The sequence below is a fragment of the Gasterosteus aculeatus genome, chromosome 13, assembly GCF_964276395.1.
Source record: "Gasterosteus aculeatus chromosome 13, fGasAcu3.hap1.1, whole genome shotgun sequence".
Classification (NCBI taxonomy): domain Eukaryota; kingdom Metazoa; phylum Chordata; class Actinopteri; order Perciformes; family Gasterosteidae; genus Gasterosteus; species Gasterosteus aculeatus.
This window is the reverse complement of record NC_135701.1, coordinates 16,650,373-16,678,372: the sequence shown is the minus strand read 5'-3', so window position 1 is coordinate 16,678,372 and position 28,000 is coordinate 16,650,373. Positions and strand designations below refer to the sequence as shown.

General features: G+C 42.4%; 5 protein-coding genes across 6 annotated transcripts in view; 2 read left to right on the top strand and 3 right to left on the bottom strand.

Moving 5' to 3' along the window:
• Window positions 1-28,000, bottom strand: part of LOC120830835 (uncharacterized) — a 192,074-nt gene that overhangs the window by 113,922 nt on the left and 50,152 nt on the right. The window lies entirely within an intron of this gene.
• idua (alpha-L-iduronidase) lies at window positions 93-5,875 on the top strand. 2 transcript variants are annotated; one of them, XR_013452015.1, is made up of 14 exons: window positions 93-454; window positions 606-746; window positions 893-975; window positions 1,320-1,427; window positions 1,526-1,621; window positions 1,952-2,154; window positions 2,379-2,558; window positions 2,892-3,108; window positions 3,307-3,516; window positions 3,618-3,739; window positions 4,308-4,479; window positions 4,674-4,750; window positions 4,856-4,956; window positions 5,037-5,373. XR_013452015.1 is itself a non-coding variant. In XM_040195146.2 (14 exons), the coding sequence occupies exons 1-14, from the start codon at window positions 261-263 to the stop codon at window positions 5,135-5,137; spliced, it is 1,959 nt and encodes a 652-aa protein (XP_040051080.2). In that variant the 5' UTR covers window positions 93-260; the 3' UTR covers window positions 5,138-5,875. The 2 variants fall into 2 exon arrangements, 1 of the variants encoding a protein (XP_040051080.2); XM_040195146.2 differs by having other exon boundaries at window positions 4,354-4,479; window positions 5,037-5,875.
• Window positions 8,246-11,450, bottom strand: LOC120831390 (potassium voltage-gated channel subfamily V member 2). Its single transcript, XM_040196815.2, has 2 exons — window positions 9,986-11,450; window positions 8,246-8,964 (listed from the first exon to the last, which is right to left on the bottom strand). The coding sequence occupies exons 1-2, from the start codon at window positions 11,318-11,320 to the stop codon at window positions 8,698-8,700; spliced, it is 1,602 nt and encodes a 533-aa protein (XP_040052749.1). The 5' UTR covers window positions 11,321-11,450; the 3' UTR covers window positions 8,246-8,697.
• LOC120830390 (transmembrane protein 150A) lies at window positions 13,320-22,994 on the top strand. The gene is made up of 8 exons (XM_040195001.2): window positions 13,320-13,425; window positions 15,719-15,997; window positions 16,317-16,364; window positions 16,484-16,570; window positions 17,234-17,301; window positions 18,963-19,090; window positions 19,223-19,400; window positions 20,291-22,994. Exons 2-8 carry the CDS (start codon window positions 15,933-15,935, stop codon window positions 20,590-20,592), a joined length of 876 nt encoding a protein of 291 aa, XP_040050935.1. The 5' UTR covers window positions 13,320-13,425; window positions 15,719-15,932; the 3' UTR covers window positions 20,593-22,994.
• rnf181 (ring finger protein 181) lies at window positions 24,106-27,699 on the bottom strand. Its single transcript, XM_040195002.2, has 6 exons — window positions 27,571-27,699; window positions 26,866-26,993; window positions 26,645-26,781; window positions 26,301-26,416; window positions 26,120-26,194; window positions 24,106-26,049 (listed from the first exon to the last, which is right to left on the bottom strand). The coding sequence occupies exons 2-6, from the start codon at window positions 26,949-26,951 to the stop codon at window positions 25,990-25,992; spliced, it is 474 nt and encodes a 157-aa protein (XP_040050936.1). The 5' UTR covers window positions 26,952-26,993; window positions 27,571-27,699; the 3' UTR covers window positions 24,106-25,989.

The window sequence follows — 28,000 nt, the reverse complement described above, 5'->3', positions numbered from 1 at the left end:
CACATGTGGCATATTTTCTCATCCTAAATCGAATTTTATAAAATGGTTTCAACGTTCTGTAGGTTTCCCAACCACAACAACAAACCCAAGCTGGGGGTCGCGCACATTCGACGTCATCGTGCTCAGCGGCCCACGACAGTCTGCCCGCCGTCATCACACGGGCGTTAAACGACTCATTTAATTTATTTACCCAGAGTACGATGCTTAACGCCAGGGTACACCGTGGTTAATTCAACCCCTTGTTACTTCACGATATTTTTATGGGCAACTACGCTGGCGTGACTCCGTATAAGCGGACATGTCCACTCCCGGACATGCAGCGGAAAACTTTTTCCATCTTTGCTGTGTTACTTCTTTTCGTCACAGAAGCTTCAGCAACTCCATATGTCATCGGAGTCGATGTGGGGAGACCAGTGGGAGATCTTAAACCGTTCTGGAGGAGCACTGGTTTCTGGTACGTCCACTCTGGGTTATTTACAATTCTTTTAGCGAAATGCATCCAGTGACGCGAAAGTGCTACGTAAAAATAAACGTATTTACAAAACGGCTTCGTGTGTCACTGCTGCGTCAAACGCGTAAACAGGAGGCTGTTGTTTGTGCCACAGTCCCCCGCTCCCTCACACACACGCCCACCAGTTCGACCTGAGCATCGACCAGCAGCTGAACCTGGCCTACGTTGGCTCAGTGCCCCACGGAGGGATCCAGCAGGTCCGGATACACTGGATGCTGGAGTTGGTCACTGCACAGTAAGTAAACCAGCAAGTGAACGCATCTCCGGCCATCATGACCAAAGGATGACACTTAATGCCATGGATTTGTTTAGATTATCAGTTGCAGTTTTTATGTAGTGTTCCTTCTAATAAAGTACCACTGTCTGATTTCATTGCTGTAGAGATGTTGGAGGAAAACCCCAGTACGACTTCACTAAACTCGACCAGCTCATAGAGCTCTTGTGGATTAATGGACTCCGACCAGGTATTGAACCACATTAATTATGCGTGTTTTCCTAAAATGCATCACACTTGCCTCTTGATGTTCTGATTCAAGAGTTCTTGATTTCCCGATTTGTGCTTACAGGATAGATATTGATAGATCCTGGATGTTCATTGATTAGTGATTGTTTTATGATTGTTGAATATTATTGAGGAGATGTCGTGCCAGTAAAACAGAGTTCCTCCGACCGCCTTTTCAAAGCTCTTACACCTTTTGTGTTAAAAGATAAATGAAAAAGACACAATTACCCAAGAATTGTGGGTTATTTTGCTGGCATGTGGCTGTAACAATCCTAACTAATTAATTCCTTGACATCCTGCGTTCAGGTTTTGAACTGATGGGCAGCGTCTTTAACTATTTCACTGACTTTGAGAACAAATCACAAGTTGTCGAGTGGAGAAATCTGGTTTATCTGATAGCCAAGAGGTACATTGGTGAGTGCCATCGTTTTGTCACTATTATGTTGTATGAAATTTAACTGCACTGTGATTTTTTTCCTACATAATGTGAATAATGTTGTGTTTAATTACAGACAAATATGGCCTGGCAGTTGTCTCTCAGTGGAACTTTGAAACATGGAATGAGCCAAATAACCACGATTTTGATAATGTCACTGTGTCAATTCAAGGTAAATCCATTATTCATCCCACATGACATTTTGCCGGATCAGTTTTTTTTTTTTTTTTTCAATCAAATCATTGCAAAATGTAGCTATTGGTACAATAAAATGCACAATAATTGCACATCCAATTCCGTACTCCCTTTCTCTCACAAATATATTGTGAAAGTACTTGTTTGTACTACTACGTCATATTCAAAAAATGCGTATTGGAAACTTGTACATCCATGATCAAACACATACTTAGCTACTTTTGGCTGATATTGACATTTAACACAATCAGACTCAAATCAGTCACTACTGTCTACATCCAGTGTGATAACCACCACTTTTCTTTAGGGTTTCTAAACTACTATGATGCCTGTTCGGAGGGTCTTCGCGCTGCAGACCCTCTCCTGAGGTTTGGGGGTCCAGGTGACTCCTGTCATTCTGCCCCCCACTCCCCATACTGCTGGGCCATGCTGCAGCACTGCTACAACGGCACCAACTACTTCACAGGAGAGACCGGGGTCCGGATCGACTACATCGCCCTGCACAAGAAGGTTGTCATATTTATTGCTGTGAAGATATTTCTTTCACTATAAAATAAAAGAATCTACTTTGATGCATTCACTTTGGAGAACCGACACAACGGATGTTATTGAAATCCATCTCGCCTGGGTTATGTGATACTATATTTATGAATGCATCCATTATCCAAATTCATCATAAAACTAATGCAATCAGAATTATTTTTGGAGGTTAATTTTCAGTCGCTGGTCCTCAGGGAGGAGGCTACTCTCTGCCCATCCTCCAGCAGGAGATCGAGACCGTGGGGGAGATCGCCCAGCGTTTTCCCCGGTTCCGCAGCCTCCCTGTTTACAACGATGAGGCTGATCCGCTGGTGGGCTGGTCCAGGCCTCAGGAGTGGAGGGCCGATGTGACCTACGCTGCGATGGTGGTGAAGGTGAGGTGAAGGGATGGAGGAGAGAACATGAAATCACATGAATCAGAATTGAATTGAAGAGCAAATTGTCTGGGTATCATTTGGTTTTCAGTTCTCTGAATAATTAGAGACAAAATGGCAAAAATGGTCATTCCACCCTAGTTATTTAATCCAGTTGATTATTATTCAGTACACTGTGTGCTCGTACACCCTGAATGTTACAGCCCACATTAACACCGTTGGGAAACATTTGAAAAGCCCATTTTCAAATGCAAATAATAATACCAATTACTGTGGTTTGGCTGTTCACGCTGTTTTTCTAAATGACACTCACTGCCCTGCTCTCTCCATCAGGTAATACACCAGCACCAGGATCTGCTGCTCGCCGACCCAAACAGCAACATCAACTACACGCTGCTCAGCAACGACAACGCCTTCCTCAGCTACCACCCACACCCCTTCACCCAGCGCACGCTGGCTGCCCGCTTCCAGGTCAACAACACCGAGCCACCTCACGTCCAGTTGATCAGGAAGCCCGTGCTCACCGTCATGGGCCTGCTGGCTTTGTTAGGTGACAATCCGTCGATGTGCCTCTGTGGAAGTGTGTGGTTGAGTTATGATTGATTTAAATCGCGTGTGGGTTTTCTAAAATTGCCGCTTGCCCAAAGCAAGCTCAGGTCTGCATGATGATGATGATGATGATGATGCTGCCTGATCTGCCTTGGGTGTATTTTAATATCCCCGGTGCCTTGCCTGGTATGTATTTTAGGAGAGACTCAGATCCTGGCTCAGGTTTTGAGCCCAGCAGGAAGTAACAACGGCACGGTGGGAGTTCTGGCCAGCATCCACGAGCCTGTCACACCAGGGGGCTCAGACAGCTGGCAGGCAGCCGTGCTGATCTACAACAGTGACGACAACAGCACCTCTACTAATACTGATGATGTCACCATTTCGCTGAAAGGGTTGGCTGCACAGACGGGTAGGTTTAGCAAGACATTCTTTCAGTAGTATAAAAGGTGTTCGTAGGTCCGTTTGAATTTAATACGGTCTTAAAAGGTTATCTTCCTGTTTGCTATCCAGGTCTTGTGTATATCATGTATTACATTGACAACAATGTAACCAACCCGCACCAGCTGTGGCAGAGCATGGGCAGCCCCGACTACCCCACAGCAGAACAGTTCAGGCGCCTCAGGGCTGTGCAGGTAAACAGGAGGGGTGAGCGATATCATCCAAATCCAAACTTTGTTTTTGCAGTATACTTTATTGATTTTCCAAAAGTTGTGTACACTAATTTTAAGACGCTGACAAGTGTGAAAACATTTTGCTTCTTTTATTTAATGCAGAAAGCTAAGGACTTGTGAATGCAGCACATAATACACTAATAGTTACAAATCTGACAAATAATTGGGTCAATTTGCAATAATACATCACACCCTTGCAAGTGAGTAGTGAAAACTTTTGGTTACTTAACGTAACCTCGGTTCTTTTTCTAACTTTGTTCAGTGTTTCACTATGGGAATCGCCTCGGCGTGACCACGCCATGGTCACGGCGAGGCGATTCCCATAGTGAAACACCGAACAAAGTTAGAAAAAGAACACAAGATGCTGTTGTAAAGAGTCATTGCTGTGGCTGAAATGCTTCTAAACTGTATATTCCCGTATTCAGTGAAATCTTGTTTAATTGTTGAAATATATTTGCCGTCACCAGCACCATAAACATTTAGGCAGAGCCGATACCGTCGATCTATTTGGGCCTTTCCCTCTCTTTAGTTGCTGTTAGACGTGCTTTGACCCTCTAACGATGAGTCCTTGTCAGGACGCTCGCGTTGAAGGACCTCGGGAAGTTCCTGCCGCGGACACTCTGACTCTGAAAGCCAAACTGCCGGTGCCGTCCGTCCTGCTCGTCCATGTTTGTGTCCTGCCCAAAGCCGGGCCGGAACAGGTTGGTACCGACACACTAGCAACGTTAAATCAAACCAGATGTTGTTTCCCTCTTTCACAAGTGCCATTTTGGGATGTGAGCATAATAACAGACTAGGCTTGTGTTATGATGAAAGCTGGATGGATGCACGTGTTACACAGACAACAGAAAAACTATATGGAACTGAGCTGACTGGTCATTTGACCTTTAAATAGATCGATGGCTTACACTTCATCAAGATCACCATGGGCCACGTCCTGATTGTCTGGTCAGACCGCCGTCTCAATTCCAAGTAGGTGCACATATACACTGCCAGCAAAAGTGGGTACAGCTTCATTCCTTTCATATTGTGTCTTGCCCATAACCTTTTTGCATTTGAACTCTCTTGTATTTGCAGATGCATTAAGACATTTGAAGTGGAGTTCTCCAAAGACGACAAGGAATTCAGTAGAATTAATACTCAAGACACCATTTTCACTTCTTATGTTTATTCACCTGGTAAGAATTTCCCTCATCTGTCAAACCATATGACACCCAGCCTTAGAAATACGCCCTTACACCATGCTTGTGTTTCGTAGTGGACCAGGAGGTCGGCGGTGTGTACAGAGTCCGAGCGGTGGACTACTGGGGAAGACCTGGCCCGTACTCGCTGCCTGCCAGTCACACGGGGGAGCACTAGACCAAGTGGAATAGCATTCATATTGTCTGTAAATACATTTGTACAGTGTAAATACATTTTCTAAAGATCAATGTGCTTATTATATATGATATCTTTTCTGTGCAAAGTCTGAAGATATACTTCTGGTCTAATTTACAGTAATACAGGCAGTCCTGTTCTGAGAGTACAGTTGTGTTTGTAATTTCAAAGACTGAGATTGTCAGCTAAGAACAACATCAAATAAATTAATTTCTTGAGCAGTTGTACATTTATGTATAATGGTAGATATTACATGACAACCAGGGATTAAAAGGTGTTGCACTAACTTCTACATCTAAAACTTGAAGGCAAAATAATGTTCTTATTCTTTTCAATATAATGTTTGTAATACGTATAACACTGACTGATGGAGAAAACAGGAGTAATCAAATGACTGAACAAAGACGACAGTATTTATTTAGGTATTTAATTTACAACATGAACTTTATAACTTATGAGTGCAGTTTCAGTGTTACAATGAAAAGTTCAAGGGCTTTACTTTAAATAATGTAACTAAAAACGAATGTCTTATTGATTATTGGCAAACTAGAGAGGTGCTGTTTTATACAAGGTAACAGTGAACACGTCCATAACACGGTGGTGGTGGTGTTTGACGGGTCGGGACCGCCGCTACTCGAGGAGGAGGAGGAACAGGCTGGGAATTGCACATTGAGAGACACAGAATACCCGTTTCACTTCAGAATAGTATCTTCACTTGCTGTAAACAAAGAGTAAAAAAAATGAATTAGGACATTTAGCAATCAGCATATCAAACTGGAGATCAAATAGTTGACAGGGGGGGTTGAAGCCTGTGAGATTACCTTCTCTTAGCTCCTTGGCGATGCGCTCTTGCTCGTCGCGAACCTTTTTCTCCGCCTCTTCAACCCTCCTCTCTTCAGCTGCAATCGGCTTCAAGTTATCTGAGGAAAGCAAAGGTTGTTTTGTTTTAAGCACCAAGAATGGAAATCAATATTGACTGAATTACAAAATGACATTTGGTAACATTATACGAGGGGCCATCTTGTAAAGGACACCAAGCAAGGATTATCTATACAAGGGCCTGAAGGGTCACATCCTTTATAAAACGCAACGGAGTTGAGATCCGTCGTGTTTTGGCAATGCATATTTGTCCATCTTTGGAATGAAGTTCAAGACTTTTTAAAATATTTAATCTGATGAAGTTTATGCATTTATTTGCTTCTAGGAGAATAAGGTTTTAGACTATGTTTACGTGTCAGATTTACTCTCACATGCCGTACACATTACTTGTATTTCCAGTACAGTGGGTTTATCTCAGTGCACTCTTCCAGTTAAGAGCCTGATAAATATTAGGAATAACTCACCATATCTCCTTTTGCCATAGATGATGCCAGCAATCAACGCTGAATACCTCGCCGTCTGTGGAAGGAGAAAATCACGCAAATTAAGTGCAGTCCCTTCAAAGTCAATTCAAATTCTCAATCAAGTAATGATGTAAAATATGTTGTATTTATCAATGGAAATGACATTTACTTCAGTAGTTTTACTGACATGGCATCGAGTCTTTCATGCTTCACACACACACACACATACTTTTCAGTGCTGAAAGTATATACACTTTGTTCACATGGTCACACACTGCACATCTAGTGGTTGTTTGGACCCACACTGTAATTCGGCAAAAAACAAGATCGAGAAGGATGTTTTCTCAAATAAAAACACTCTACCGGACGTTTGTGGTTTGACAGCCCCAGAATGAGCCAACAGGGGGCGACACCGAGCACGACACATTTATTCTAAAACTTGAGTTACAGCTGAAATAAATACATTAACGAAAGATGCGTTTAGTTTTTGCTGAGATGAAGGACGTTATACAATTATCATTTATACAATGTCTTTGATTTAGAGGATTAATGTTCATTACATCCAAGGACATTTCTATTTATAACAACCAGTGCGAGTTATACTTCGGCTTTCTTAGCAATTAGCATTGTCAATGATGATGATGATGATGGGGGTACACTTCAATCCATGCACGTAACGTTAGCAGCAAAGAATAACATTCAACGACATTCCCAAAGCGTTAATGCAGCGCAGATGTTGTTTTAGTGAGATTGAGCGTTTAAAACTAGCGTGGACGTTAGCTGCGCGCTAGCATACATCCCGGCTAACGGCTAGCAGGCTAGCGTGCTCTGTGAAGGTAAAAGCTACGATTACAAAGGTAATTCACGGTCAAACACGAGTTGCCTCTTTACACGATGTGAACCGTAACACAAACCTTGATCAGAGGCGACACTGCGACAGGAGGAGCCATAGTTTTGGAGCAGGCTAACAGCGAGCAGCAGAGGTCACTTTACCAGCAGAGGAGAGACGCCACAGGACTCGTGCTGCCGTCTGCCGGAGGGAACATCAACCTCAGGAGCGATTCAAACGTACAATAGGCTGGATGATAACTTTTTTTTTTGCCACAATCATAAGAAAATAAAATGTTCTCATCTATTTTAAAATATGTTGTTGTGTAGGTGCACAATATAGAAATATGATTTTTATTTATTTGTGTGTAAAATATTTTTAAAACATTGTTTTTAATTGTTTTATATATATATATATATATATATATATATATGTATATATATATATATATATATATATATATATATATATATATATGAGAGAGATTTAAAAAATGTAATATATATATTTCTGTGTGTTTCCCATTAAAATATTCTTTAAAAGCTTGTATACAGACAATTGTCTCTCCGGTCATTATTATGTTTCAATACTAAAATCCAATATGGTCGGACAGGAAGCATCTTTGATATCTTGACTGTTCACCAAAAAAGTATTAAGTTCATTAAGGTTCACCTTGCTGAATGGAGAGTAATAAAAAACCTTGCCAGACCTTAACTTGGGGATACCATTCAGTCATAAAATCATCTGTTTTGCAGTCTCGGTGTGTTGATTCAGCAGATTTGGGACACTGTAGTTTGTGGCGTTGTCTGTATTGTCAGTTTCTTGTTTATGTTTTTTTGACAATATATTATAAACACCACTCAGTTTAGAAGCAGTAAATGTGAAGGCGTAGTTTTTAGTCAATGAGGAGACGGTTTTCAGGAGCAGTACAGAGTTTAATAATAGCACAGTGTTTATCAGAAGGCAGTGACTTGAGAGCTGCTATGTTAATAATACAAGCTTTATTCATTCAATCTCTAGTGCCCAAGACATAATTAGAAAAGTATGATCCAATATATTGTTGACAATATAAAAAATAAGCACGTTCCAACTTCACTGAAGCCACAAACCATAGGGAAAAAAGAAGAACATCAAATGGAAACATTCTGTGTTGTGTGTTGCATCATTTTGAACAGGTTTCCCTACATTTTTCTTGACAGTATATTTTAACAAGATAAACCACAAAAGCTGCTAAATACGTGTCTAGATGCACCCCTACCTGGAATTGAACCCACAACTTTTGTCCTTGTTCCACCTATTTGTCCCCTATAACGTACAATCTGGTTTGAACAGTTTTACAGTTATTTATTCATAAAGAGTCACATATCAAATCAATGTGCGGGACATTGGGGACTTCCAAAACAGTTGTTGAACTTACTCACTGTCCTCTTGGAAAATCTCACCATCCCTCTGTTCTTCACGGAGGACGTGTACTGATTGGACTTGAGTTTAGCGTAATAGTCTGAGAACTTATTGAAAAGGATGGATATGGGGAGACCGTTGAGGATGATTCCAAACGAGATGCAGATGAACGCAAAGAGACGGCCCAGTATCGTCTCTGGGTAAATGTCTCCGTAGCCCACCGTGGAGATGCTGACCTGCAAAGGGGGAAGGAGAGCAGTCAGTTGTGATGGAGAAACACCAGCAGCTTCATTCTGTGTCTCGTTTAGTAGACCTGTGCTGATCCATGTCGTCGATTGGGACCTTTGGCACCTTTATAAAAAGCATTGCCGTGGGTCTGTATTACACAGCAAGGTTTAGGTAGCAGGAATTATTTCAAAGGCAGGACATCGCCAATAATGTCTTCTTAACGTAGTGACACAGGCAAATACAAAAAAAACAACTTTGTATACTTAGTCTACTTAGTCAAGTTTACAATGTTAGAAACATTTGTATTATGTTTAGTTTTGATGTCACATTATCAGGCCTTCTCCCTTCATGAAAATCAACTCAACCAAACAACTGTTGTTGTTCTTTTTTCATGCGCCTCAATTTCAATTAGATCTGTTTTTTTAATTCTAGAAATCTTACAATTTCATCTTGGGGAATCAATATTAAGCTGGCCCTAAAGCCTTTTTAAAAACGTTTTCCACTTCTCTCTGCAGGAGTGTTACTGTTAGTGAGAGGCCCTGCTGCCGTCTCAACCCGTGACTAAAGTTTTGGGACAGCAGGAGATTGGACCCAGAACCAATGACTCAAAGATGGGTTCATTTGTGGCAATTGGACATAAATCCATCAAATATCTAAACATAAAACATTCACCAGGTTATTCCAGCTTTTGAAACTGACCGTTGGCCATGAATAATTATTATTTATTAGTAAATATACAATATGTTGGTAAAAGTTACACATACCAATGCGTATGTGAGACATCCTGCAGTAAACCTGCCCTCATTGGGTTTTGTAAAGAAGTGCTGCAATGTGATCTAATAACATCAACGATAAACACCACTATTGAGCGACTGTCACCATTAAAGTAACTCAAAGACGGGGCTCTTCCTTACGCTTTGATGAATTAGGTTACTTAGGTCTGTTACTAAGTGATTTATTTAAGTTTTTTGATGTTTGCTTTCCATATTTCTTCCACTCTACTGTCTGTCCGCCCATCGCTGCACTTACTGCTGCCCACCACCATGCATGCGGAATGCTGGTGAAGTTCGTCTGTGGCATGTCATGCTCCACGGTGTACACCATGGCGGAGAAGCTGAAGATGCCCATGGCGATGAAGAGGAAGAGGCAGCCCACTTGCTGGTAGCATTGACGCAGAGTGAAGCCGAACGCCCGCAGGCCTGTGGAGTGTCGCGCCAGTTTCAAGATACGAAAGATTCGCATCAGTCTCATGATCCGCAACACCTGGCCCAGCTGTCCCACCTGCCCCACCGCCTGCATGTCGGCCTCGTGCTTCATGTAGTTTTCCTTGTTGTCAAAGATCTCCAGGACGGCCTGCACGTACTGGGGCAGGATGGCGATCAGGTCCACGGTGTTGAGCACACTCCTGCTGAAGGATTTGAGGTCAGGAGTGGACGCCAGACGGAGCAGGTACTCCATCGTGAAGAAAGCGATGCAGATGGACTCCACGTACTCCCAGTACGTCTTACCGCTGAGCTGACCTTTCGGAGTTAGGTATTGCATCTCCTCTACTGTGTTGAGGGTCATGGACACCAGGGAGACCAGGACAAACATGCTGGAGGCCACCGCCATCAGCTTGGCTTTTACCGACGAAAACGGCTTCTCCATCAGGTTCCAAATGGCCCTGCGTTGCTGACCCAGGAACATGTCGTGAAAGAGCTCCTCGTTCTCCTCGATCTCCACCTCTGCCTCCAGCTCCCGCTGGATCTTCAGCTGCTCGTTCAGCTCGTCCTGCCTCTCCTCAAAAGAGATGCGGCAGCAGCGGTTGGTGTTCTTGATTCTCACGCCCCAGTAATTGATCTCCTCCAGGAAGTTACGGGGGCACAGCTCATCCTTGATCCACAGCACGCCAGTCCTGTAGAAGTTGAAGATGCTGTGGAAGACATCTGGGTCCCTGTCAAAGAAGTACTCATTGTTTGTCACGGTGTAGTCATCGCAAAGGTCCAGCTTCCGGTTGTGGTCCGTGAATGTGGCCAGCCGCCCTATTCTAGTCTTGGGATACTTGGCGGCCGTCTTGTAGGCTATCTGGTAGGGCTTCCCCCCTACATTTATGTTGATCATGTAGTTCTTCTTAGAGGGAAAGTTCTGCTTGAGGAGGACGTTCGAAGCATAGTCGTCCTCTTCATCTTCATACTCTGCATAAATGTCGTAGATGTCCCTGCTCAGCTCCTGCATGGAGTTCCATGTCTTCACGCAGCTCTCCTTGGCCAATGGATAAGCAATCTCCGAGGGTCTTCGAATAATGTCTGAATCTGCTACTTTGTAGTTTGGGAAGAGACTTTGCCTCCTATTCCACAAGTTTGTCATCTTGCTGTTGCTCCCCATGACGATCCCCCACCTACACAAAAGACCAAGCGCTCAGAGCAGCCAGCAATACTGTTGTCTAATACCCCCCTTTACCTAAGTATGCAGGACGTGAGCAGGATGCCTGATGGCCTCATTAATGTTGCTGACTGAGAGGATCCGCGTGCTTACAGGAAATCTAAATACCATTATCCCCAGCTGAGCTGCCTGCTGACATGAGGTTGGCTGCGTGGCATATCTTTACAAGTGTATATAAGTATATTCATTTACAAGTAACCATCATGAATTCATCTCTTATTATTTGATAGGTTACATGATGCAAGTTGATGCAAGTTGAGATCAAATTTGGGTAATTTTAAGACAGAACAGACCCAGTATCCGTACTGTTCTGGGCATATTTATTTATGAATGCAAACATTAAGTCCCATTGCAAAATATCCATGTGTGTTTTCTATCTATTGTTTTGCTTGAGAATTCTTCTTTGATGATTTGTTTTTACAAAATCCTCTGCAAACTTAATAAAAGTGTCAACTGTCCTTTTTTTATCATTTACAATGGGTTGTTTATGTTGGTTATTGAGCAATGATTTAAAATGCAGATATTGGAGGGTAGGATGGACTTAAAGGAGGAAAAAGGTTTTAAGCAGCAGACCACTTCCTAATTTGGAAGGGGTGCAGCGTTCTGCAGAAGTTGAAGTGAGTTTTTATATGAGTACTAATTAAATTAAATTAAATTAATTAAAAACATTATGTTCACCGACAGGCAGGAGGCTGGGTTCATCAGGACCAAGACCTCGAGTCACACAAACAGTTTCTTCCCGTCGGCGGTCAGGCTCATCGACAGAGACCGGCTCCCCCACTGACTGACTCTGTTTGAACACACTAAGACACTTTCAAATACACTTGACACCATCACACACTTGTGTCTATTGTTATCTGTTTACCTGTGCACTTCCGTTTTTTATTCGTTTTTTATATTTTATTTTATACTCTATTACTGTAAATTATTCTCCTTTGTTCAATGCCATGTATGTTCCACCCACCATGACAATTTCCCCCAATGTCCAATATACGTGGCAAATACATTTTTATGATTCTGATTCTAACAGGGACATGACCAGATGGTATAGGAAACAAAACTTTGCTCGCAACTGAATCCTCTTAATGGTATCAGATTATTGGCCTGCTGATTAACAGCCCCACATGACCAGAAATGGTGATCTGCAACCAGCTGATACCGGCTGCAAGATAAACATTTTTTTCAAATGCATTTACATCTTACTTTTTATTATTCCATTTATTCACTAATTATAGTTTGTCTGAGTCTTAATTTGTTTTCTACCTCATGAAGTCTAACCTAAGAGCAGCTCAAGCTGTGATTGGACAGCTGTTTCGTGTGGGTGGGAATCATGTGTGGAGGAGCTAATTACTGCCTAATTGTACTTGTGTAACATTTTATATTCCAGATATGTTGTCCTACACACATGTCATCTTCAGAAGAGAAACATGTGTAACCATGTCCCTCTTATGTATTATATGTATTATAAATGAAACATCACCAGCTCACCATCAATGGAAATTGTGATCAGCAATAGAGGCATCGCACACCAAGCCTGTTAGTTACACCAGAATAAGGGGGGTTGTGCGAAAATAAAAGCCTCCTATTTATAAATAAAGAAATCATATAAAAATAAACCACGTTCATCACGTAGTGAAACTGTAAATTCAACTGACATCTAAGTGACTTTTATTCAGCTGGCACCAAAAACGTGTGCATCTATATTATTTTCTGGGTGCATATATTCAAGGATGGGACTCTTCCAAGGTATCAATTGTTTTGTGTGTGAATACTTCATGCAAAATATATTCCGTTATATGAATATATATGTTATATGTTTCCACTGTTACATTAAAATAATTCCATGAACAGAATGAGTTTTTTATAATGAAACATTTTTTTTGGAATACTTTTCAAAAAGACATTCTTACAGTCTGTTACACTCTGTCTTATACTGAAATTCACAACCGGACGTTACTTATGCCGCTAGGCTCGTCTGATAAGAAATCGCTGGTTTTAAAGGGAAACCAAGGTTGTTCAGGTCTGCGGTGGGGCATAGCAGGTTGAAGGTAGGTGTACATTGCCCTTTCTGTACTAACTACTCCATCGGGAACAGTTTGCTTGTCCTCTAACTGACTTCTGTCTAGCAGCCTATCATTTAGGTTAGCGGAAATCAAGATGCTGGCAAGTCAAGACAACTGGTAAAGTGCAAGCTAACAAGCTAGCTAGGTTGAAGCTAACGAGGCTAACGGTGCCGTTAACCGGCTCTTTAGCGCAGGCTGCCGAACTCAGTGATGCTTCCCGGTCTGTTCGTCTGCAGTAGTCCACTGCCGATAGCTGAACATCATTTATTCACTGTTTATTACATTGTCACAGTTTTACCGAGTTTTACCGATATTTCCTTGTGAATGGCTGCGGGGGTTGGGGGTGTTATGGCCACCCATAACGTTACATATACATAAACACACACTTGCGTCTGTCAATGATTACTCAGTAATTAAGTGTCCAGGGTTTTAGTTTTAATTATGAATACCTGTCCAACTTGAGCTGTAACTTGAACGGCATTGTGAACTTTCACTGGTTATTGATAAATTGACCCATTGCTGCTATTTTCTGTTATTACTAGTTAGTTTGAGTGTGTGAGTTTTTTGTAATGTTAAAATAATGTTTCTTTTATGATGATAACAATTAAAAAAAAACTTAAAATCAGGAACATTTATTACCAAAATATGTCTGACATAATGTACATCCATGCAAGTTATTTATTACCCACTAAACAGGTCATTCTGTTTAGAGTAAACAAAGAACATCTCTATGACTCTAAAGAACAAGTCCTACCAGGATGTTGTCACCAGTATAGAAGTGCATGCATCCCTCACCAATTCCTAGAGCACAAGGGTACGTGTTTAAAAATAGTCTCACAGATATTTTAAAACCAAGGTCCATTCTGTTTGTTATCATAGAAGACCGAGGGAAAATGGATCCACATTTAATACACTGAAACTAAATAGATACAAATGATTTAAAAAATATTCTTTTGAGAATTGCCTCTAAACAATGAATATATCATGTAAATAGTTGGCATAAACGTCATCTACGGATTGATCACCAGTTGCTGCTCTATTGTAATAATTGAGGTCTGGGTTTACAGAAATGAGACTCTTCCCATTTTGTCAATGCCTGGTTTGAACTGCGTGTGCATTGTAATATGAAATGGTAAAACATTTTAAAATAATAACACAGGAAGTGGATGGGATCACATGAGCTTGCTGATACCGAGCCAGTTAGCGACTGAAAACCATGTGTAAAATATCTGATAGAAGTTATGAGAAATGAACAAAATCACCAACGCAGAATTCCCCAAAGGACTAATTCAAAGGAAAGCAAAGCAAATGAAATGATACATTTGAGTTCCAGCCTTCCCTCTGTCATTTGGATTAGTTCAAGAGGAGTTTGTCCTGTTCACTGTCCGAGGAGAAGACGCGCTTGTGACGAGTGTCCACTGTAAAGTGATACGTGGCGTCCTCGGCTGAGTCCTCGGTCTCACAAGGTCACACTTTGCCCCGCCACCTTTCACAGCTTCATGATTCCGTTCATTTCTCTTCAAGAGGTACCTGTGTGATGTCGAGTAATGTCCCAATGAAACGGGGAAGCACAAACCAAGGCTTATTTTTGGAACATTTTGTTCAAATCATGTTTGAGCTCTCTAAACCATCTAGAACAAACACCAGTTTCAGTTTTTAAAATATGATTCATGAGATGATGATTCATAGATTCATATTCTATAAAACACATTCATTCTTTATTACCAACATTTGGCAGATGTGGAAATGCTTCTGCCATGTTCTTAGTGGTAAACGTATAGACCACTTAGTGGTGTGAGCTCGCTGTCAACCTTAGAGAGATATGATGTGAGGCAGTCGGTCTTTGATCATGTTCATAATGAATGCAAATACGATTTTGTTTCTTAAATCAGATCTTAAAGACAGACCAACTCATCTGCTCGTATACATCGCCAGTGGGAAGCAGCAGAAAAGCGAAATCTAACTTCTGCATAGTCTACAGAATTGTGTTCACCTCTGTTGTCATCAATGAATCATAATTGTTTAAAATGTCAGAAAATTGTGAAAGATGCTCTCCAAAAGGACTACGTCCTAAAAAATGATTGAATCTGAGAATAATTTAATATTTGGCAACTAATCAATACATTTCTTCAGCTCTAAATTAGACACAATAAACAATTGTTTTTAAACCCTCAGTGCAATGTAACTCCTGGAGCATAATGGATGTCACAGTGGTTTTATTGAACGTCTATTTGTCCATATATTTAACCATGTATCCCCCCCCCCTCTCTGCTTCCAGGTTGCTGCCGGCTGCAGGGCCCCGTGGAGCAGAAGAGCTGTTCCAATTCCCCTTTTTTCCTCTCATGTCCCCCCCCTGTGTGTTTCCCTGTGTCTTATCACCCCACACTACCCCACCCACCCCCTACCTGGTCCCCCCTGTCGTGTCGCCACTCCAGCCCTAAGCCCCCCCTCTCACCCCATGCTTGGGACAAAGCCAGCTCACTGCCAGCCCAATGACTGCCTGGATCGTCCTGCCTGTCAGCCTGTCTGCCTTCTCCATCACAGGAATATGGATAGTGTGAGTTACAGTAACGCTCTGCTGTGTCTACTGCAAACGCCACGCGTGAACATCATCCGGTGTACATCAGCGTGCTCGGTTATTGGGTTGTGCCACTGGGCGTCCCAAACTACCCACAGACCGAAATGTGTCGATACTATTTGAGTATATACACATGCTCCAGTGAGAATCCTCTCGTGCCGAATTCCCTTTTTTCTGAAGCCCAGTTTAATATTTTATTTGTTGATATCGCCGTCCCCCGTATCATTAGAGATTCCATCGCTGTGTTTGGCCTTTGCTATGACTTGCTCTCAGTTGTGGTGTGTTCTTTGCCCTACAGGTACGCGATGGCCGTGATGAATCACCATGTTTGTCCTGTGGAGAACTGGTGAGTGATTTCCTTCTTGTTAATGGAGGAAACGTGCACAAGACTCCTGATATCATATTTTCTCTTCTGAGTGTGGGCACAGCAGGGAATGAACAGAACGTGTTGTCTCACTGCTCCAGGTCTTACAATGTAACGTGCACAGAAGAGACGCACCGGCCGGGCTTCCCCAAGACCTGCTGTACCATCCAGGACATCCCCCTCATCAGGTCTGCTGTTCCACCGTTCCTCCGCTCTCTGTCTAGGCGCTATGCAAAAGCTAAAACCCCCCCCCGCAGCCTGAATTGGCATCTTGTTGTGTGCAAAGACATTACAGGTCATTTAGCAGATGCTTTTATCCAAAGCGACTTACATTACACTTTAAACCCATGGCTTTTTCACATTTTTGCCCGGGGAGCAATTAGGGGTTGGGTGTCTTGCTCAGGGACACTTCGACATGGGGCAGCCTGGGGCAGCCTGGAATCAAACCACCAACCTTGTGCTTCCCAGCACACCTTCTCTAACCCCTGCGCCACGACGACCCCTAGACGGGGTCGGTTTAGCCTGCAAATAAGCCTCTAACCGAGGGCAAATCCAAAAGCACTGTAGGAGAAGGCACAGTGAGACTGGCGAGTGTACTTTCGGTTTATATAGAGGAAAGACCTCGTCTACATTTAAGTTGTGCATCCAGACGGGAAATCTGAGTCTTTGACATTCGCAGGTGTGTAAGCATAATCTTTGTTTATTTCTATACATTTTAACCTACAAGGCTTTATGTCTTGAAACAAATGGTAAAGGTACTTTGTTCTGTGGCCGTGCAGAGAATGAAGTAGGTGTAGGTTATTTTCCTAACTTTTAATAATGAAATAATGTTTTGTCTCCATTTGCTACAGTAAATGTGGCTCCTTCCCTCCTGAAAGTTGCCTGTTCAGCTTGATCGGCAACGTTGGAGCATTCATGGGTAAGACCTCGTTCGAACCGCACGCACACAGATAGTCCATTAAAAGACATAATGTGTGTGCCGGAGTTCTTTCTTCAGCTTAACAACTCGATGTATCTCGACTGGCTGTGTTTTGTGTCTCCGGCGGGGTCACCGGACAACAATGCGAGATGCCCCTATAGCGAGTGCAAATATAACGCTGGAGCCATCCTAAATTTATTGAAATCTAAATAAAAAAGCAGCATATAAAGTACAGTAGTATAATTATAAGATAATCAACATAAAATAATACCAATGTAAAATGTTTGGAGTTATACTTTTCATGCATAAATTGGTGCCTCAAAAGGATTTAGTCCAAATATTCTCTTCCCCCAGCACCAATGGTGCTTCTAAGGCACTTCCCCTCGCTGTTTGTAGTCTTTTTGTCATGCTCGGCTACCTCCCTCCTGGGTGCAGCTTCATATTTATTGTACAGACATATCGGCATGGCATCTGTGTCTTCATCTAGCTCACAGCAAGAAGGAAAATGAGCATTTTTATTTCCACAATGTGGAATTATTCCTAATCCCATGACTAAAAAGAACCAACAACAAATATGATGCAGAAGGAGGACTGATAATTGACACAATTATCTGGTTATAACTGGTTATTCTATATGCAATGTACAATTGGGGATTATGCACTAAATAAAAGCGCTGCCTCCTGCTCTTCCATCAGTACAGCTGTGAGAAGGACTTGATCCATTCTGTAGGTTCTATTAATCCAGCGTGCCCACAGACACCAGCCTCTAACCTCCGAGAGCTTTGGATGGGCCTGAAATAGCCTTGTGCTCTCTAATCAATAATGAATGCGACTTTCCTTCCACTTCCCCCCTCCGGCCTCCCTTCTGCGTGGTCTTCCACCTTTGCTCCCCCTCCCCCCTCGCTTGTGTTTTCACCTCTCAGCGCTTCCCCAGATCACCTTCCTGCTTTAATTGATGCGCTTCTTCTGTTTTCACCATCAATATATTTTTTCACATTATCTTTTCTTTTGGGTGTGAATTGACATTTCTCCCCATCTGTTATGTTTCATTGCATATTTATTTCTATATATATATTGTTTGTTATTCCATCTATTCTCAGCAACATTTTCACTCTCACTATTGTATAACTTAACTTAACCGTGTTTTACTGCGTTTGGTGTTACTACTTTATGGTTTTTAAAGAGTGAATGGAAATGGGGAAATGGGAAGAAATGTTGTCAAAAATCCACCCTCATGCAACCTGAGATGTCAACAGCTCTTGTTGACAGATTTTGAGCTATGATGAGCTGTGACTTTTTATGTTGTGCTCTAACATTTTGTAAAAATGTCTCCTCACATACTCTACTACTGCATCTTTATGCCTCTCTGCCAGCGGCATTGTGTTTGCAGCTTGTTCATATTACATTTACATTCGTCAGGAACGCCCAGAGGGAAACTCTTAAGATTTAGTCGGGGGGGGGTCCATGATCGAGATCACTGTGACCTCAAGTCTTCTCCATCCCCTTCCTTCTTCATTATTCATTTTCTTCTTCAACTGTTGCACAAATGTCTCCTGATGAGAGCGTGGTGATCACAGGTCGTTGTCGCAGTGACCTCACAATTAATACGTGTTGTAAAAGCGGTGATGACATTTTGTGTGGTGGATTGCTGTGTCTTGCAGTGGTGATGGTGTGCCTTCTGCGCTACGCCCAGTTGATCGAACACAGCCACCGATGTTGGATCAACACCAGCGCTCTGGTGTCCGGCTGCACCAATGCTTTGGGTCTGCTCATGGTGGGAAACTTCCAGGTGAATATTAAGGATCTTCATTCACATTTACGTCACCGCTTGCTTCTCCTTTCTCCTCCTTTTTTGTTGTTTTTTCTTCTTACATCAGACGGGTAGAAACGACCCCCCTGACTGTAACGTTGTGCTTGTCAGGTGGATCACGCCAAATCTCTCCACTATGTGGGTGCTGGAGTGGCATTTCCAGCGGGGCTGCTGTTCGTGTGCCTGCAGTGTGTGCTCACCTACCGGGTGGCTGTGACTGCCCTTGACTACTGGATGGCCCATTTCCGAGTTGCTCTTACACTGGGAGCCATGGTGTCCCTCGTCCTTAGTATCCTTCACTCACTAGCGCCCCCCTGCTGTGCACAAATAGTCATGTGCTGTATGTTGTACCTTCATGCAATTTTTATAGGTGTTTTTTTTTTTCTTCAGGAGACATTTTGACATAAAAAGTTGTACACAGTTGTAACTAAATGCCATTTGTAACTTCAAATTAGGCCACCTGGATCTAAGGTCCCAATATTGTTGATCCTTGCACACTGAAACGACTCTGAGCCGAGATGTCGGCAAGAGTTTTGTTTTGTTTGAACATGTTTTTCTTCATTTAAACGATGCAGTTCATAGTGAAGGAAAGGTCTTGGTAATCCTCCACCTTGTTACAGGCCATTATTGTCCTGAGATCACTGGACTCACCGCCCAATCCGGTCGTGTCACCCAATAAAGACATTGGAGAGACATCTTATTTTTTACTTCAGTAGCTGTGGGAAAGTCCTGCCCGGATTAAGATGTTTGTCCATAACAACATTTGTCTGGTCTTCCTTTTATCGCTCCTCTCTCCTGTAATCTTATTTAACTATTGGGATGCCGATGTTTTCGTCTTGGTGGTATCCAAGGTAACAGCGTTTCCTCCTCGAACCTTCATTTGTTATGCCATCTCCTCTTTTGTCTCGTGGCAATGATGAGGACAGTTTGGGTTCGGAGTCCGAAAATAATCCTCTATGTCTGCTATCTCATTATTTAAACCCATCTGTTTTATTGAGCTGCAAAGCCAAATTCAATTTCAACCATGATAATGAGTTCAAATCTGCCACGCTGTGATGTGTTCATAACTTATCCTTGTATAATGGATTCGTCTAGACAAAGCTAATGCCATTTTGTATTCTCTCTTCCCTGGATCGCTTGTGAGACCCGTTCGTTGCCCTTAACTTGCCCTCCTTCCAGGCGGCATCTTCTTCATCCACGAGAGCTTTGTCCTGCAGCACGCCGCAGCCATCTGCGAGTGGGTCTTCACGGTGGACATCTTGGTTTTCTACGGCACCTTCACCTACGAGTTTGGCACCGTCACCAGCGAGACCCTGATGGTGGGCCTGCAGCAGAGTCACCACATCGGTTCAGGGGTTCTCATGGGCCCCGGGGCCCGAGGCTCGACAATGGGTGGGGCGACTAAGGGCCTCAAGTCCCCCGGGGGAAGCAGCACGTCCACACACCTCAACTGTACGCCAGAGAGCATCGCCATGTTGTAGCTCTGCATTGCTGGCCAACGGTCTGCAGAGGTCCATCACGGGCGAACACGGGACATCCGAGGAGGAGCAGAAGTCCTGGTATGTTTAACCATCGAACCAACACCAGGTTTTCCCATCTGCAATGCTCGACTATCCCTTTTGATTTCAATGTTGCCGCAAGCCACTGCAGTCAAATCCCTTTCAGTGGTGGTTGAGCGGGTGGAGCCAGCGGGAGCACCGGAGCCATGAACGTTTTCCAAGATGGCTGCTGATTTGGGCGACACTGACGATGGCCGTCAGTTTTTTCTGACTGGTGATCACTGGTGAGCCCACAGTGGTTTGTGTCCCAGACCCTCCTTCATGGACCACCCAACGCTCAGCGTGGCCCACCTGTTTTGGCCTTTTGCTTCTCTCTGCACGGCAATGTTTTTGGATGAGAGGATAACAATTTAGGATTGAGTTTTGACTTTGCAAAGTAAGTACAAAATGTTGAATGTTTGAGAACAACAGTTCTGTATGTTTTACAGGCTGTAAGCATATGGCCTTTTTTTAATATCAGTCTGTCAAATGAGAAAAATCATTCATTTCACTCAACAATTTAATTGGTTGCACAGATGATTTTGAATGCAAATATCGATGGTATTTTTAACATTGTTTTACAAACTGTATACATGTATCTTGAGCCACCGTGATTCTTGAGACCATTCTCATGTCACTCATGTGTGGGAGTGCAGGTTTGCTGCATAAAGAACTATAGCCGTTCTCTGTTGGAAGGACTCGGACGGCGTGCATCTCAATCACTCTGTTCTGCTTTGATGTCATTCCGTTATCATCCAACACGTCCCATGAGTTTATTTGTGTCATTTACATTTCAGGCTATCTTTTTATTTAATTGACTGTTGAGTCTGGTGCAATAATGCCATCAATCATCTGAGATGTTCCACTCTGCTGCAGTGAAAATTGCCTTTTTTGATGTGTTGAAGTTGAACACAGGGCTTTTCTTTCTTTTCTTTTGTTTTTTTTTGTTACGCCAAAACATATTAAGTGACCTACATGTGTTAGTAAAAGGAGTAGATGTGAAGGTAAACGTAATCCGACTAACGTATTTCCAAAGTAACGTAGTTCTTGCCCACACACTGATTTGATTCCAGGCTGGACCCTTGGAAGCCTTATTTTAGTTTTGAGGATGAGGTGAGGACGAATATGCCGCTTGTAGACCTTGTGCGATAAACTTCATGGCGTTTTAAAAGTGTCTATGCAGTGTTACGGACGCATAGTACCACACCGGTTGTAGACTGAGAGTAGAGTATGTTATTTATTAAGGTTGTGTATGATTTCCTGTTGCCAATTGCTCTTGAAGTGATATTTACAATTGTGAATAACCAAGACTGCCACAAACTACCACTGCTCAAACGTAAGCGGAATAATCTGACTGTTTTTCCTGTGTGAGCAGCTCCGTGCCCCCCGGTGCCCCCCGGTGTCCGGCCTTCCGGGTAGTGTTGATACATTTTGAACTGTCTAACCACAGGATGCCAGCAATACACGTTTTCAAAAAGGTCCCATCACCTACCTCTTTTATCGTTTGTGGGTCTGATGTTCTGAAGGAAAAGCTAGAGTTCCAACATGTTTCCCATCTTCGACGGTCTGAAAAGTGTTTTATATGACGGCAGCTCAGCGATCCACAGTCTCTGTAAGTATCTGCGTTTCCACAGGACCGTGGATCTGCTGTTACACGAGCTGCGCAATCATACGTCACGTCAGTTTTCTTTACTTTTTGTGCCAATTATTTAACTTGCTATTATTTCTGGGACTGCAGCGAGTCTGTCTTGCTCTGCAAATCTTGCCAAAAAAAGACTAATTCACTAGAGTTTATTGGTTTTGTGTGCGTCGCATTAGTTGTATGAATTGATAAGCCTTATATCCCTCGTACTGTGCCAGGGGAACATGTTCATTTATTCTTATCATGTTGTAGCCTATCTCACCAAACTGTAACTACGTCACACGGTGTGACTACAAACGGCAGCTTGTATGAGGCCTCACATCAGGGTCGGATGTATCTGTTCCATAATACCATCTTTACCAAACTGTTAAGGTAGATTTTACATGTTTTTCCTTTTCTGTCAATGTACACTCAAGTAAGCTTTCATTTGGTAATCGTGGTTGGGGGAAGCATCCAATGTTACGAAAAGCTGACCTGTACACATCTTGAACTCTTTACAGCAACACGGAAACAATGTCTAAAAAAGGTATTATACACAATTCCTCAATTTTAAAATGTGTCAAAGAATGGAATACCCCAAAACAAGACACAGATTTAGTTTCGTTTTATAAATTCTGTAAATATGTACAATTTGTCTATCATTTAGTTATTTTCATTTGACAGAGATTTATATTCAAATATGAAATAAAAATGGTAAGTTATATGTTTTGTGTGGATTGTTCTTGAATCACAAAGTCTGTCTCTGTTTCCCTTTGGACGACATCACCTGTAAGTTCCTTCCCAAAGAAGCGAGGCATGACATCATGCTTATACATGTAGACAGTGTGAAATAGTATCGTACTATAGTACTAAGCTCTGGTTAAGTCTTTTGGTAGTTATTACCCCAATTTTTTTTTCCCAGATCAGTTTATTATTGATTCACACATTTTCCAATATTTACCTTTCCTATTGAGACGAAGTGCAGATCCTTTGGTCCAACGCACACATTCAAATCTGAAACGAAGGCTTAGACAAGAGAGTCCTAATATAACATCAATGATGTCAACAGAGCGGAATACAGCCGAAACAAGTAGTTGAAAACCACAGATAAATTTCCCTTTTTAGATAAGATAGCCTTATTTTTTTACACCATTTCACACCTGAATAAACTTAATGTGCTCATTGCCAACAATCATTTGATACCCATGGAAACCTGATTAGTTTAGAGAACGGTTTTGCTGTTAAGTGTGAGGCAACGGGAGGAATTCTCTGCAGCTCTTTGGAAAGTTTTATTCAGAGTGCACAGAGAGGTGAATGTGAACGTCACTAGACAATAGACATCACAATGGTGTGTATTGGGTGCTGCAGACAGACTGCAGACTGTGTGTCCGCTGCAGATGTATATGCATGCGCGTTGTTCCAGCCTCATCCCCATAGCTCAGTAGGACAGAAACATCCATCCATCCATCCATTGTCAAACCGCTTATCCTGCACACAGGGTCGCGGGGGGGGGCTGGATAGACAGGGTACACCTTGGATTGGTCGCCAGCCAATCGCAGGGCGATTCTCACTCTCACACTCTCACATTCACACACCTACGGGCAATTTAGAGTCCCCAATTAACCTGATCCCCAGAGCATGTCTTTGGACTGTGGGAGGAAGCCGGAGAACCCGGAGAGAACCCACGCAGACACGGGGAGAACATGCAGCCTCCACACAGAAAGGCCACTGGGCGGAGTCGAACCCAGGACCTTGTTGCTGTGAGGCGACAGTGCTAACCACCACCCAGGACAGAAACAATGTCTATAAAACTGTATGAAGCAAGTCAACACAGATGATTTCTCCCCTTTATTATATTCTGTAAACGTGTAAGATTGGTCTTAAGTAATTCAATTAATCCTTTATGTATTTTCGTTTGACAGATGTATATTGAAATATTACAAAAAGATGATGAATGATTTGAGGTTTTGCATGAGTTGTTACCTCTGTGTCCTTATACACAACAAAGTGATCACTAGATTGCTGCTTAAAACGGACGCAAAATGATCATGGTCATGCAGTACATGTTATATTGACAGAATAGTAGTGGAATAGTATTGGTATCTTCAAGTTAATAAAGCTGAGGTTAGTCTTTGGGAGGTTGTGTGTGTGTGTATACATCTATATTCATAAAAAATATACAGTACCAGTCAAAAGTTTGAACACATTTGGTCATTCAATTCAAACAAGACAGTGTGTCTAACTTGTGACCGATACTGCATATATAAATATTGGTCTATTTACTTGAAACACAAATAGAAACAACTTTTGGAATTCAACATCAAGAATGGCTAACTTGCATCTATACATACACTGCTGCTTGTAATCCCACCTTGTAAAGTTGAGTAATCAAGGTTGAAGGGTTAATATTGTGTCTCACCACGCGCACAAATAGCAAACAGGCTCTTGCTGTAGTGTAGAACTCTGCATGTGATGTAGAAACATCCAAAACCGCCTACAGCTTACTGGTTATGTTATTAATTGCTCCTCTGTCAGGGCCAGAAGGAGTCGTCGTCTCCTCAAACATCACGGGACGAGTTAAAGGGCAAAGGGAAGTTTACTCTGCGTGAGGACGGGTACCACTCAGCCGTCTTCAGGGTTTGAACCTCGGCTTGAAGACCACGTTTACTGTGCGACGATGAGGCCGTGGTGTTCTGATGCAATATATGTAAGCTTGTATTATTAATACAGTAATCCCTCGTTTATCGCGGGGGTTACGTTCCGAAAATGACCCGCGATAAGTGAAATCCGCGAAATAGAAAACTTTTTTTTTTTTTACAATTAGCAACTATTACATGTATACAAATACAGTGGCTCGCGTGTAGGCCGTTTCACTGCTCTTCAGACTGGGCCGCTGCATCCTGACTGCGCTCTGCAGTGTTCTCTTCTTCTGAAGCCCGCGGTGCAGGTGTGTTTGTTCGGGAGAAGAACATAGTGATAGGCAGCTGTTGTCGCTCTTTTTTCTTCTTTGCAAAAAGATCCTTGTACACCGACATGCCACCATCGATTACGTTGGAGAACTGTAATGAACGGCTCGGGAGTGAGTTTTTAGCGAATCAGAATGCAGAGCACAATGCACCAAAAAAAAAAAAAATGCAATATGAAAATCCGCGAAATAGCGAATCCGCGATAAGTGAACCGCGAAGTGGCGAGGGATCACTGTATTCCATCCCTGCAGTGCACTTTAAAAATAATACTCTTTCGAAGTGTATTAGATTATTTTTTTTGGGGGGGGGGGGGGGGGGGGTAAAAAAAAAAAAAAGATGAGAAAGGGTCAGTGAATAAAATATATTCCTTTGTTCAAACAAACCAAATTAATTTGACAAATACAGCCCGGCAGATGTTTTTTGTGTGTTTAAAGATTGCAGATTTGAATCAAAATGGAATAAAAAGAGAAATGCTTCAGGGTCACCAGCATACTTGTCTTAAAATGTTTTTGTCCTAACTACATAGAAAAAGAACATGATGCATTCATGCCATTTCAAATGAATCCAAAGAACCGGACAATTGTCTGTTATACTTCTGAGCATTACTACAGATATGAGGCCTACGTGAGGTTTTCCATCTGCATGCTTGAAATGGCCGGAATGCAGCATTTTGCAATTACTTAAAACTGTGATGTCTCTCATAATTTCCTGTAAAATGTCCCCGTGCCACTCGTGGACGGCGGCACCGTTAAGTCATGTGTACATGCTTCCATGTAGGTCTTCCAGCCGGTGCTCCCTCTGTTTTCTTCTCTCCTACGGGGACAGAAAACAATATTCAACCAGGGGCCGACGCATTCTGTCCCAAGCGTATTTCCACACTCACCTTGTCTTTTTTAAACTCCTCATACTCTTGATTGTCAGTTGGTAATTCAAGCCGGCACAGCGGACAGGAGTTCGTCTACGTTTCAAAACATGCAAAAGATTCATGAGGAATTTTAAGGAGCCACTCCAACCATAACGTAGATGTCAAATGTACTTGTTAATGATGCATTTGTCAGCTTTACCTTTCCCAGCCAGGGCAGGATACATCCAGAGTGGAAAAGATGTTTGCAAGGCATTTCTCGAACGCTCTCTTCTTCCTCGAACTCCAGCAAACACACCGGACACTTGAGACCTTTATCTTTTGGTTTAAAAACAACCACAATTAAATCCTCCCTCCTTTCTCTCAGACAGTCTCTAAGCATGATCTCTCCCTCGGCCAGCACTCAATATCCGTGAAACATGATTGACATGATGCACTTATTGTAAGTCGCTTTGGATAAAAGCGTCAGCTAAATGACATGTAATGTAATGTATTGACTGCTATGACGTAAGAGAGGCAGAGATTCTGGTGAAGCATTTCGGTCACCTGCTTGCTCTGGAGAAATGATGACCACGGTGAGGGTCTGGACAGCGGTTTTGGCGGCCGGCGGAGGGAGACGGTGGTCCCAGTCGGACAAGTCGAACGCCCCGGAATCAATTAAGTCCAAGCCCTGCATCAGAGACCTGCACACAAACACCAATCGATCCCAACACTGGAGACCGACGACCGACGGGAAACCGGCCTGGTATTGGTGCGTTGCTCCTTACCTGGCCAGCTCCAGCAGCGCATTCTGACGATACTGCTCCTCCGGGTTGGTGGGCTCACAGTTGTGTTCGTCAAAGTAGGACGCCATTGTGGTCCAGCCAGTGTTTGAGTCCACTTGGCATTAAGATACCTGAAAACACATTGAAAAAGCAGTAAATCCACAGCTGACTGACTGAAATATGAGACCTGACAGAACAGTAGGTGAGTAAGCGTCACTCTGGACTCCTGGACAGGGACACAAAGGAGCTGTAGGTTAAACTACTTCCTGTACTACATTGACAGAATGTAAGAAACTCAATATGTATATTATGTATACACCTACTAAAGCGCATTGATCTACAGCTGAATTAAAGCCTTCACTCAAACCGCCGGGACCAATTATTTAATACAGATTAAAAACAAACGATTTTACCCCAAAAAGTTAATTTTATCAACTTTACGCAGAAACCCCATTATATAAAATTAGATGCAGCTATACAAAAACACAGTTCATTCTTTGATAAACAAGGACACATAACGTTAACGTTACATGTTGGTTAACGGTATTTAATAAGTTGTATACACTTAAAACAGAGGTAGAGCTTCGGCTAAAGTCTGACCCTAGCAAGACCTTAGTTTCTTGAACTTTAACAAACGGACGAACCGTTTCGTATAAAAGAATACATTCACAAAACCCTTACCAGCCTTGAAAAATTAGGTCGACTTACCTGAAATGTTAGCAAAAATAAACATGTCATTCTGCCGGGTATGACGACATAAACCGCGTGATCTTTCTGTCCAATCACAGTACGAAATGACTTTCATTTCTTCTTCTTTCTTCATATTTTGTGGCGGTTGGCCAACGGTAGTGACGCAGTAGCCCCACCAACTGGTGCAGGCCATGTACTCCATTTATGCAGTTAAATAAAATCTACTTTACGATTTGAATTGTTTTAGAACCTGAACTAATTTATTTTGACTCTTTCTGATTACATTTTTTCACCCAATATATTTTCACTTTTTTTTTCTCATGACATTTTTCACCATGAAAAACAAAGACAATTTTGGGGGCTTCAAATGCTTGAAATTGAAACAAACATGAAACACTCGTTTAAAGTCCTATATTTTGTTAGCTTGTGGGTTTTCAACGCTTCAGAG

Bases quoted from the DNA above. Each gene is read 5' to 3' on its own strand.
- rnf181 (XM_040195002.2), bottom strand. From the start codon at position 26,951: ATGGCGTCCTACTTTGACGAACACAACTGTGAGCCCACCAACCCGGAG. The intron at 26,782-26,865 runs GTAAGGAGCAAC...GTTTGTGTGCAG, and splicing joins GCGCTGCTGGAGCTGGCCAG to GTCTCTGATGCAGGGCTTGG. The intron at 26,050-26,119 runs GTGAGTGTGGAA...CTGTCCCCGTAG, and splicing joins AGGAGTTTAAAAAAGACAAG to GAGAGAAGAAAACAGAGGGA.
- LOC120831390 (XM_040196815.2), bottom strand. From the start codon at position 11,320: ATGGGGAGCAACAGCAAGATGACAAACTTGTGGAATAGGAGGCAAAGT. The intron at 8,965-9,985 runs GTAAGTGCAGCG...CCCCCTTTGCAG, and splicing joins ATGCATGGTGGTGGGCAGCA to GTCAGCATCTCCACGGTGGG.
- idua (XM_040195146.2), top strand. From the start codon at position 261: ATGGGCAACTACGCTGGCGTGACTCCGTATAAGCGGACATGTCCACTC. The intron at 1,428-1,525 runs GTGAGTGCCATC...GTTTAATTACAG, and splicing joins GATAGCCAAGAGGTACATTG to ACAAATATGGCCTGGCAGTT. The intron at 4,751-4,855 runs GTAGGTGCACAT...TTGTATTTGCAG, and splicing joins GACCGCCGTCTCAATTCCAA to ATGCATTAAGACATTTGAAG.
- LOC120830390 (XM_040195001.2), top strand. From the start codon at position 15,933: ATGACTGCCTGGATCGTCCTGCCTGTCAGCCTGTCTGCCTTCTCCATC. The intron at 16,571-17,233 runs GTCTGCTGTTCC...CATTTGCTACAG, and splicing joins CAGGACATCCCCCTCATCAG to TAAATGTGGCTCCTTCCCTC. The intron at 17,302-18,962 runs GTAAGACCTCGT...TGTGTCTTGCAG, and splicing joins CAACGTTGGAGCATTCATGG to TGGTGATGGTGTGCCTTCTG.